General features: G+C 42.3%; 1 protein-coding gene across 1 annotated transcript in view; it reads left to right on the top strand.

Moving 5' to 3' along the window:
- The window catches only part of LOC135550715 (polypeptide N-acetylgalactosaminyltransferase 10-like), a 104,108-nt gene extending 97,358 nt beyond the window's left edge, over nt 1-6,750 (top strand). Inside the window, exons 9-12 of the mRNA XM_064981765.1 lie at nt 12-233; nt 619-735; nt 1,511-1,660; nt 2,424-6,750. Coding sequence (XP_064837837.1) covers nt 12-233; nt 619-735; nt 1,511-1,660; nt 2,424-2,588 — 654 coding nt within the window. The 3' untranslated portion in view covers nt 2,589-6,750. The remainder of the gene's footprint in view (nt 1-11; nt 234-618; nt 736-1,510; nt 1,661-2,423) is intronic.
- Nucleotides 6,751-12,202: the final 5,452 nt, after the last annotated feature.

Below are 12,202 nucleotides of genomic sequence, written 5' to 3'. Positions count from 1 at the left end.
TCTCTGTACAGAACCTGAAGCGAGTGGCCGAGGTATGGATGGATGAATATGCAGAGTACATCTACCAGCGGAGGCCAGAGTACAGGCACCTGTCAGCAGGAGACATGACAGTGCAGAAGGACCTGAGGAACAGCCTCAACTGTAAGAGCTTCAAATGGTTCATGACAGAGGTGGCCTGGGACCTACCCAAGCACTACCCACCTGTGGAGCCCCCTGCTGCCGCCTGGGGAGAGGTACAACACTCATCTATTAGTGTCTTCAGAGAGGCATGCCAACAGCTAGAAGGAGAGAAAGTTAAGAGATAAGAGCGAGAGACGACATCTGGAGAGAAAGTTAGATTAGAAAGAGAGCAAGAAAGACAGACAGAATGTCTGGCCTATGACAACCAGTCACTGTCACTTCAGTCATCCGAAGGCCATGCTCCTGCCACAGTATCCTCTTCGTCATTACTTATCACTCACTTTTTCACTAAAGAGGAGAGCTGACAGAGTTCTGAGAGATCCAGACAGCCCTAGACAGTGGTTAATAGTATGACTATTATTGACTAGTATTGAATGATGACTGTTAATTTCTGTCTTTCTCTGTTAACCTGTTTGTCTGCCCCTGTGTGTGTTCTAGCTGCGCAACACAGGCAGTGGCATGTGCATGGAGAGCAAACACTTTTCGTCTGGGTCGCCCGTCCGCCTGGAGACATGTCTGAAGGGGCGGGGTGAGGCCGGGTGGAGCCATGGACAGGTGAGGAGCTTAGTAGACACCACTGAATACAGACATCTGTCTGCCGTGAAAAGCGCTAGTTTTCCTGTAGTTTTGCATACAGAACTTCATTTTGTACTGTGTACAGACAGCGCTGTGCCTTCATAAGCACTACACGTGCATGCACGCACACACACACACACACACACAAGCTGGTGCACACTCTAATTTACACACACACAACTTTATAATCGCTACTGTTCTAATGGAGCCCCATTTATTCCCCTTGTTATGTTTTAGCAGAGCTCATAACCAAACGTTGATGGATGGCAATGTTTTCTTATTATTTTCTAGGTTGCCTGCTCTGACACTGCTTTGACAGTTTAATTAAAGTCATTTAAAGAGCTGTTGTTGTTTAATCTCTGTAATGGTTGCAATTTGTATTCAAAGCTGGGATGACAAACAGCATGGCTACAGTCCAAGTCAGGGCCTTTTGAATGTGACAGCAGAGAAGCCCCTTTACAAACAACTATTCTGTCCCCCATGAGTGAACGTGCCTGGGGGAGACCGATGTGTGAACTCCTTTGGAAGGTTCTCTTCAACCCTGGTTCTGAAGACTCACAGGTTGTGCAGGCTTTTGTTCCAGCTTATTACGAAGACACCTCTACATTTTGATAATTAATTAAATCAGGTGTTAGTACTGGGCTAGAACAAAAGCTTTCTCTGTGGTTCTCCAGGACCAGGAATGACACTGGCTCCAAGAGGAGAGGCCCATCTCTGGAGGTGATCTGATCCAGCTTGTCTCTGCCCTGTCCAGGTGTTCACGTTTGGCTGGCGGGAGGACATCCGGGTGGGGGGCCCCATGCACACAAAAAAGGTCTGCTTCGATGCCATCTCTCACAACAGCCCTGTCACCCTGTACGACTGCCACGGCTTGAAGGGTAACCAGCTGTGGCGCTACAGGAAGGTAAGGTTTCTCTTTCTCACACACACACACATCATTTTTTCATGTATGAAAAAGACAAGTTTGTGAGTTGGTTGTGATGCACTTCTTTGCTCCAGCCAAGCAGCAGTCTTCAAGATGTATTTTTGATCCTTTGTATTTCCTTTTCCTTGTGATAAAATGCCACAGGCTGCTTGCTAAGGCAGTTTCTTCCTAGATAAAAAAAGTTTTTAATAATAATTTAAAAAATGACATTCAGCTTTTAAAGGGAATCTTTGGTATTTTGGCAGTGAATGCCCGTTATCTATTCCCTTGAGTCAGATGAACTTGTGGATACTATTTTTATGTCTCTCAGTGTAGTTTGAAGGACGTTTGCCAACTATCGTTTGCGCAATTGCTAACTAGAGATGGTGCAATGACTGGAAGTCTATGGTAACAGCTAGCGTGCTAGTTGTTACCATAGACTTCCAGTCATTGAGCTAACGCAAGTTCGCATTGGCTCGTGAAACTACCTCTAACGTCCGTCATACTGGAAGCAGAGACATAAACATTGTATCCACAAGTTCATCTGACTCTGGGGAATAAATAAAGGGCTCATTGCCAAAATCCCAAAGTATCGCTTAAAGCTGTGTACTCAGTTAGAAAAAAGTATTCCTCATTTTCCATGCAGGCTATTCAATATTTTGATATTAAATTACCTCTTTGGAAAATATTTTCAGTGAAATGTACTGTAACTAAATATATCATTACCATCTCTCTCCTCTTTTCTCTCCCCCCATCTCTGTAGGATAAAAGTTTATACCACTCCATCAGTAACAGCTGTATCGACAGCAACCCCACAGAGAGGAAGGTGTTCATGAACACGTGTAACCCCAGCGTCCCCAGCCAGCAGTGGGTGTTTGAGAAGACCAACACCACCATCCTGGAGACGTTCAACCGCAATAGCAACTGACACCTGTAGGGGTCAGCACTGAACCTGAATACCACTCACTCTGGAACTGTGCTCTTTCACGAAGACAGAAGTGGGATGTTGTTACTCTAAAGGGGTCAAGGGTGGAAGGAAGTGAAGGGGGGTCAGGGGGTAGCATTAGCATGGGCAAGCCAGTCTAAATGCATCAGTTATTGGGCGATGGAGAAGAGTTGGTGCCTGAGAGGTTCTCTCTGTGGTTGAAAGACTGGTCTTTCGATGTGGTGATGGTGTCTTCCTGCGTTAGGGGGATTAGGTCTGTCACAGCACGGTCATTCTGGCGGTGGTCCATCTCATTTCTGCTTCTCTGTGCCTCTCCCAGATGACTCTGCCCATACGTCCGTCTCCATCACCCCGTGTGAGTGTGTCTCTTGCTCAGTCACTTTCCCTCCATTCCCCTCATGTGCCGCCCCTGCTCTGACAGCCCCCCCTGAGACTCCCGCTGAGGCAAGCCCAAACTGACACACTGTGAAGCCGGCCAGACCCAACCACTCTGAAAAGCACCTTGTGTTGATTCTTGTTTTTGTTTTCTTGTTATGCTCACTTGGCTAGCTTTTTCTCTTTCTTGGTTTCCCCTCTATAGCATTGATCGAAAGTGGAATTGCGCAACATCTGTCCAAATGAAGAGGGGTAAAAAAAAAAAACTCATCTTTTAGGACGTGTATTTTGTTTTAGCTCTGAATGAATAATACTTTAGTAGCAGCACTTTGTCTCAGCACTCTTATCTATTCGAAGGACTGTGATTTGATGCCAATGATTTGTCCTGTAAGGACTACTATCATCAGTTTATTTTTGTCCCATCACCTGAACAGAGGCTCCCGCTGCCTTCTGGGATGAACCCCAGCACTCTATGGAATGACTTCATCATGAAACACATGGAGGTCAGCAGTACTGAGACAGTAGACAGACCATGCTGGTTTCTCAAACGCATCAGAAGTGACTCTAGACTGGTTTGCCCGGGGGAGGGGGTGTTTTATAGGTGGTTTAGATGCATTAAGCATTTGCAATGATAAACTTGAATAAAAATCGTAGTGCCTTGCTGGATGAGAGCAGAAGTAAATACGGCCTGGTCTGACTCGGCCTGGCCTGGTGCCCTATTCCAGTCGTCCTCCTCCTACACTGGCTCAGACTGACTCAGACTGACTGGCTCTTAATGGATTGGGTTCTACAACAGTAATGTATTTGTAATGTTAGTTTTTTGCTAGTATCTTCAGCTATTCACTATGTGTTCTCCTGCCTTTCAAAGTTAACCGTTTTCTGAAAAGACCCTCTTATGTTCATGGCATGTCACCAACATGCCAATTTGTTGTTTCAAGATCTACAATGGACATTCAAGCATTGATTAGTATTGAATTCCTGTTCTTGTTGTGCGGTAGATTTTGTAGCGTAATGACCTCTTACTCAGCATTTGTTTTCTTTCAGTTTTTTGTCTTGGCTTAGCCAATGAGTTGTTTGTATATCAAATGCAATTCAGTTTTGACCTGGGCGTTGTTCAGAAAGACTGCGTACATTGCCTGCTGTGTAGTTATGTTCCATTCTTTGTGTGTGTGTTTTTTGTTCCCCTCTTTTCCTCTGAAATAATTCCAAGGTAGAGCGCTTGTTTAGCCTTAGGTGTTTGTCTGCTGCAAAAAATGTTATTAGGGCAAAACATTGTCACCTTAAGGCAAAGCGGGGTGTGATATGCATGATGCAACGATCACACCCTTCATCAGTCAAACTCTCATCCTACCCCTTTCAGAAATTGATAAAAAAGTCTAATTAGCATAAAAAAACCATGTAGTTTTTTGTTGTTGTTTGATGGAACTAATTTGAGTACACTACTAGCCTGTAGCGTATGTGTTGTAGATTTTGACTGGCCAAGTGAATCATCAAATAGTTTAGACTCAAACAATGGCATTCTTCCATGCATTGTGGAGAAAATGTATGGAAATTCAACAAGAGATCCATGTGGCACATTAGTTTGAGATGCTGCACAATGAGGCTTTAGTTGTGAAGCATCTTTGTTGCCCAGTCATGTAACAATGTATGTTTTTTATCCTTATCAAACTGAAATGTAGCTAGGACTGGCTGGGGAATCCAAAGTTGGTTACTTTCATTGGTTTCCCTTTCCAAAAATGTTTAGTTTTGTCCCGGCAAGTAAGCGGCATGTATGGAAGACCAAATGACCAAAAGACCAAATTTATGATAAAAATGGCCGAATCTAAGTTTTCCAAGACAAAATATTCATTTTCTAATTATTCCAGCTAAATACATTTCACAATTATGATTACAGAATTATTACGTCTGTACCAGAGTTGTAATTTAGGCTGATTAATTGTCTCATCTTTTACACTAATATTGTAAGTGTAAATGTTAAAATCCTTAACACAGTTTAAATTACCATTATAGATCTAAGACTGGAATTCAATCAAACCAGGACTGGTATGGTCAATTTTACAATTTCCATTGGGTGAAAAATCAAACCCGATTTTGATTTAGTCCTGCTTATTCTCTTGATGCATTGTTTGATATTTTCTTTCAAATGCTCCACCGGTTGGTCCATGACTTCCAATGTGCTCACTGCTCTCCCAATGCTAGAATGATGGGTCGAAACATGTTTATGTTCAAGCACTGAAGTTTATGCAGTAAAGTTATGTTTGTGTCTGAGGGAATATAAAAATGGTTGTTTGACCTGTGGACATATAATCATCTTGCAAAGGTGGTAAGAATCCCCCAAATCCATGGCATTTTATTGTTCAGTTTGGAACAAGGATATTTGCAGTACATTGACCCTGTCAATTGCACATGTAAAAGGCATTTGATTGTCATATGATTTATAACTTGGGATGGAGGTGGTGAAACCTTTTTTAAATTGTGGTTTTCAATATTTTATAAAGTGACATTTATTTTCATGATCTTGTTTGAATTAAATATTCAGCTAAAAATGTGAAGACAATACTTATTTTTTAAATGAAATTTAATGTCTATAGGCCCATTGCCGTTAAATATGATTTTCCTGTATTTTAAGTGTATTTCCAGACAGATTGGAATAATACTGTGAAATGATAATGCCCATTTATCGTAAACTGTTTGGAAAGACTGCTTGAAATTTCAGCCTGTTTTGAAGGGATGGATTTTTGCCCTGCCTGGCAACATCATCAGGCGGTATAAGTTAATAGATCAATAACAAAGTTTCAAACACCTCGGGCAATAACAGCTAGTTTTCAGGTTACATTAGGTTAGTCCAATTGGTCCCTCACTCAGACCACTCCCAGACAGTCCTAGCAAAATTCTTGCTTGAGAAATTTCTCTTTGCTTAGAAGATATTTTTTATTACAATTTTTCCCAATTTTAATTCAAAACAATCACAGAAAGCTACTCAATTGTTACCCAGAAATATTGAGATAAAAATGGCTGCATTGAACCTTTTTTAAAGTTGCAATATGTAGCTTTTTGGGCAACCATACCAAATTCACATAGATCTATATCTCATATTTCTATCAATTCTACTTGAAAGCAAGTCTAAGAAGTGGTAGATCTGTTCTGTGTGCGTTATTTTTATGCTTCCGGTTAAGTTTTGTTTTTCATCTTTTACATTTGTTTTTGTACGCCATCTTCAAACAGCTGAAACGACAACATGTTTAGTTATGGAAAATATATTTCACAGCGGTTTAGATGGTACAATGATTCTACACTATACTAGCTTATTTTGTCACACAAACTGAAATTAGGCGGACTATTAGAGTTTTAGCAACCTGCATAGTGCAACTTTAAGACCATTGTTGGTCATTCACAAAATGATGTGTTCATGTTTGTGCAATTTTGATGTGTACATTTTGTCATAAATGATCAATATTTTTTTTCTACTGACAATGACTGTAAAGGGGCGACAGGGTAGCCTAGTGTTTAGTGTTGGACTAGTAACCAAAAAGTTCAATTCCCCGAGCTGACAAGGTATAAATCTGTCGTTCTGCCCATGAACAGGCAGTTGACCCACTGTTCCTAGGCCGTCATTGAAAATAAGAATTTGTTCTTAACTGACTTGCCTAGTTAAATAAAGTTTTTTTTATATATATATATATAATTAAAAAGGGTATTTAACACACCGTGTACAACTAAACTGGAATTGTATATTTTTTTGCTGAAAATAAAAATGTTTATATTTGAATTATGGGTTGTATTGTTTTTGGGGGGGCTTAAACTGAGAGAATACTTTAAATCAAATCAAATGTATTTATATAGCCCTTCGTACATCAGCTGATATCTCAAAGTGCTGTACAGAAACCCAGCCTAAAACAGCAAGCAATGCAGGTGTAGAAGCACAGTGGTTAGGAAAAACTCCCTAGAAAGGCCAAAACCTAGGAAGAAACCTAGAGAGGAACCAGGCTATGTGGGGTGGCCAGTCCTCTTCTGGCTGTGCCGGGTAGAGATTATAACAGAACATGGCCAAGATGTTCAAATGTTCATAAATGACCAGCATGGTCGAATAATAATAAGGCAGAACAGTTGAAACTGGAGCAGCAGCACGGCCAGGTGGACTGGGGACAGCAAGGAGTCATCATGTCAGGTAGTCCTGGGGCATGGTCCTCCGAGAGAGAGAGAAAGAAAGAGAATTAGAGAGAGCATATGTGGGGTGGCCGGGTGGAGATTATAACAGAACATGGCCAAGATGTTCAAATGTTCATAAATGACCAGCATGGTCGAATAATAATAAGGTAGAACAGTTGAAACTGGAGCAGCAGCACGGCCAGGTGGACTGGGGACAGCAAGGAGTCATCATGTCAGGTAGTCCTGGGGCATGGTCCTAGGGCTCAGGTCCTCGGAGAGAGAGAAGGAGAAAATTAGAGAACGCACACTTCGATTCACACAGGACACCGAATTGGACAGGAGAAGTACTCCAGATATAACAAACTGACCCCAGCCCCCCGACACATAAACTACTGCAGCATAAATACTGGAGGCTGAGACAGGAGGGGTCAGGAGACACTGTGGCCCCACCCGAGGACACCCCCGGACAGGGCCAAACAGGAAGGATATAACCCCACCCACTTTGCCAAAGCACAGCCCCCACACCACTAGAGGGAAATCTTCAACCACCAACTTACCATCCTGAGACAAAGTTGAGTATAGCCCGCAAAGATCTCCGCCATGGCACAACCCAAGGGGGGGTGCCAACCCAGACAGGATGACCACATCAGTGAATAAACCCACTCAGGTGACGCACCCCCTCCAGGGACGGCATGAGAGAGCCCCAGTAAGCCAGTGACTCAGCCCCTGTAATAGGGTTAGAGGCAGATAATCCCAGTGGAAAGAGGGGAACCGGCCAGGCAGAGACAGCAAGGGTGGTTCGTTGCTCCAGAGCCTTTCCATTCACCTTCCCACTCCTGGGCCAGACTACACTCAATCATATGACCCACTGAAGAGATGAGTCTTCAGTAAAGACTTAAAGGTTGAGACCGAGTTTGCGTCTCTGACATGGGTAGGCAGACCGTTCCATAAAAATGGAGCTCTATAGGAGAAAGCCCTGCCTCCAGCTGATTGCTTAGAAATTCTAGGGACAATTAGGAGGCCTGCGTCTTGTGACCGTAGCGTACGTGTAGGTATGTACGGCAGGACCAAATCAGAGAGATAGGTAGGAGCAAGCCCATGTAATGCTTTGTAGGTTAGCAGTAAAACCTTGAAATCAGCCCTTGCTTTGACAGGAAGCCAGTGTAGGGAGGCTAGCACTGGAGTAATATGATCAAATTTTTTGGTTCTAGTCAGGATTCTAGCAGCCGTATTTAGCACTAACTGAAGTTTATTTAGTGCTTTATCTGGGTAGCCGGAAAGTAGAGCATTGCAGTAGTCTAACCTAGAAGTGACAAAAGCATGGATTAATTTTTCTGCATCATTTTTGGACAGAAAGTTTCTGATTTTTGCAATGTTACGTAGATGGAAAAAAGCTGTCCTTGAAATCGTCTTGATATGTTCTTCAAAAGAGAGATCAGGGTCCAGAGTAACGCCGAGGTCCTTCACAGTTTTATTTGAGATGACTGTACAACCATTAAGATTAATTGTCAGATTCAACAGAAGATCTCTTTGTTTCTTGGGACCTAGAACCAAGCATCTCTGTTTTGTCCGAGTTTAAAAGTAGAAAGTTTGCAGCCATCCACTTCCTTGTGTCTGAAACACATGCTTCTAGCAAGGGCAATTTTGGGGCTTCACCATGTTTCATTGAAATGTACAGCTGTGTGTCATCCGCATAGCAGTGAAAGTTAACATTATGTTTTCGAATAACATCCCCAAGGGGTAAAATATATAGTGAAAACAATAGTGGTCCTAAAACGGAACCTTGAGGAACGCCGAAATTTACAGTTGATTTGTCAGAGGACAAACCATTCACAGAGACAAACTGATATCTTTCCGACAGATAAGATCTTAACCAGGCCAGAACTTGTCCGTGTAGACCAATTTGGGTTTCCAATCTCTCCAAAAGAATGTGGTGATCGATGGTATCAAAAGCAGCACTAAGGTCTAGGAGCACGAGGACAGATGCAGAGCCTCGGTCCGATGCCATTAAAATGTAATTTATCACCTTCACAAGTGCCGTCTCAGTGCTATGATGGGGTCTAAAACCAGACTGAAGCATTTCGTATACATTGTTTGTCTTCGGGAAGGCAGTGAGTTGCTGCGCAACAGACTTTTCTAAGATTTTTGAGAGGAATGGAAGATTCGATATAGGCCGATAGTTTTTTATATTTTCTGGGTCAATGTTTGGCTTTTTCAAGAGAGGCTTTATTACTGCCACTTTTAGTGAGTTTGGTACACATCCGGTGGATAGAGAGCCGTTTATTATGTTCAACATAGGAGGACCAAGCACAGGAAGCAGCTCTTTCAGTAGTTTAGTTGGAATAGGGTCCAGTATGCAGCTTGAAGGTTTAGAGGCCATGATTATTTTCATCATTGTGTCAAGAGATATAGTACTAAAACACTTGAGCGTCTCTCTTGATCCTAGGTCCAGGCAGAGTTGTGCAGACTCAGGACAACTGAGCTTTGAAGGAATACGCAGATTTAAAGAGGAGTCTGTAATTTGCTTTCTAATAATCATAATTTTTTCCTCAAAGAAGTTCATGAATTTATCACTGCTAAAGTGAAAGTCATCCTCTCTTGGGGAATGCTGCTTTTTAGTTAGCTTTGCGACAGTATCAAAAAGGAATTTCGGATTGTTCTTATTTTCCTCAATTAAGTTAGAAAAATAGGATGATCGAGCAGCAGTAAGGGCTCTTCGGTACTGCACGGTACTGTCTTTCCAAGCTAGACGGAAGACTTCCATTTCTGTTCCAATTTTCTGGAAGCTTGCTTCAGAGCTCGGGTATTTTCTGTGTACCAGGGAGCTAGTTTCTTATGAGAAATGTTTTTAGTTTTTAGGGGTGCAACTAGGGTATTGCGCAAGGTTAAATTGAGTTCCTCAGTTAGGTGGTTAACTGATTTTTGTCCTCTGGTGTCATTGGGTAGACAGAGGGAATCTGGAAGGACATCAAGGAATCTTTGTGTTGTCTGTGAATTTATAGCACGACTTTTGATGTTCCTTGGTTGGGGTCTGATTAAATAACTTGTTAAGTAATTTGTATATGTAGAAATCAAATCCCATCTAGAATTATGTAAAACAATGACATGCAGATCATGAAAATATATTTTTTTTTTCTCCAATTTAAAAAAGTAATATAATACTGCAATAAATTCACCATATGTGGCTCATGGTTGGTATTATTTAGAACCACAAACAATAAATGCAACCATAAACAAAACAAATGCACAAGTTTAGTTGAGATTGGTTGACTATAGTTGAGACCAGTTTCTGTCCTCACTGGACCCTGTGTCTCTGCAGATTGAGTTTCCTGGGCCGCTGGCTGATTCCCTTCCCAGGTCTGTGAGCTTCCTTCCAGTCTGTTGTGTGTAAAATATCCACATCTCAGGAAGTCGTTGGACCTTCTTTTGTGATATTTTCAGTGTTATTGTTAACAAACACCCCAATAAAAAAATGAGAATTATAAACAGGTTCAGCCCCTGGTTCGACCGTGATCTGGCAGAGTTACGCCACCTCAAGAATACACATTCTCCGGCTGAATGGCTTTTGTTCAGGCAAATGAGAAATAGGCTACCCGTTAGTTATTTTAAGGAGCAGTTCTCTCTGGGTCTAACCCCAAGAAGTTCTGTAAAATGGAGAATCAACCCTTCTCACAGCTGCCCATGATGTCCCTTAATGTTGTTGATGGTGTTGTTACTGACGAGGAGCGCATGGCTGGTCTACACGACAAGTTCTGGCCTGGTTTAGATCTTATCTGTCGGAAAGATATGTTTGTCCCTGTTGCACCCTCTACAACCACTGATTATTATTATCTGACCCTGCTGGTCATCAATGAACGTTTGAACATGTTCTGTTATAATCTCCACCCGGCACAACCAGAAAATGACTGGCCACCCCTCAGAGCCTGGTTCCTCTCTAGGTTTCTTAAGTTCTGGTCTTTCTAGGGATTTTTTCCTAGCCACCGTGCTTCTACACCTGCATTGCTTGCTGTTTGGAGTTTTAGGCTGGGTGTCTGTACAGCACTTTGTGACATCGGCTGATGTAAAAGGGCTTTATAAATACATTTGATTGATTTAATCACCGCTTAATTAAGTCAGGATTCCTATTTAACTCAGCCATGCCATCTTGGCCGTTCAACATTTCCTCATCTCCCACCCCTTCAAATGCGACCAGCCCCAATGCTCCTCCCTCTTTTTCCCCTGCCCGCTACAAAGTTTCTCCCTGCAGGCGGTCACTGAGTCTGAGGTGCTAAAGGAGCTCCTTAAACTTGACCTCAAAAAAATATCTGGGTCTTATGGTTTAGATCCTTTCTTTAAGGTTGCTGCCCCTATCATCGCTGAGCCTACCTCTGACCTTTTTAACCTGTCTCTCCTTTCTGGGGAGATTCCCCTTACTTGGAAGGCAGCCACGGTGTGTCCTTTATTTAAAGGGGAGATCAAGCTGATCCTAATTGTTATAGACCAATTTCTATTTTGCCCTGTTTCCAAAACTTTTGATAAAAGCCAGTCAGTTGATTATTGACAAGTTTTCTTGATGTCTATAGTATTCTCTCTGGTATGCAAACTGGTTTACGCCAAGGTTATGGATGTGTCACTGCAACCTTAAAGGTCCTAAATGATGTCACAATTACCCTTGACTATAAGCAATGTTGTGCTGCTATTCTTTTATTGACATGGCCAAAGTCCTTCTCTCAGCACATATCCAAGCTGCAGCCTAAGGTTAATTCTAGACTTGGTTTCCTCTATCATAATCGCTCCTCTTTCACCCCAGCTGCCAAATGAACCCTGATTCAGATGACCATTCTACCCATGCTAGATTACAGAGCCGTAATTTATAGATAGGCAGGTAAGGGTGCTCTCGAGCCGCTAGATGTTCTTTACCATTCGGCCATCAGAATTGCCACCAATGCTCTTTATAGGACACATCACTGCACTCTATACTCCTGTAAACTGGTCATTTCTGTATAACTGTCGCAAGACCCACTGGTTGATGCTTATTTATAAAACCCACTTAGGCCTCATCCCCCCCGTCTGAGATATCTACATACAACACC

Source organism: Oncorhynchus masou, chromosome 12, assembly GCF_036934945.1.
Source record: "Oncorhynchus masou masou isolate Uvic2021 chromosome 12, UVic_Omas_1.1, whole genome shotgun sequence".
Taxonomy (NCBI): Eukaryota; Metazoa; Chordata; class Actinopteri; order Salmoniformes; family Salmonidae; genus Oncorhynchus; species Oncorhynchus masou.
Note: the sequence above shows the minus strand (reverse complement) of the source record. Positions and strands in the feature narration are given on the sequence as shown.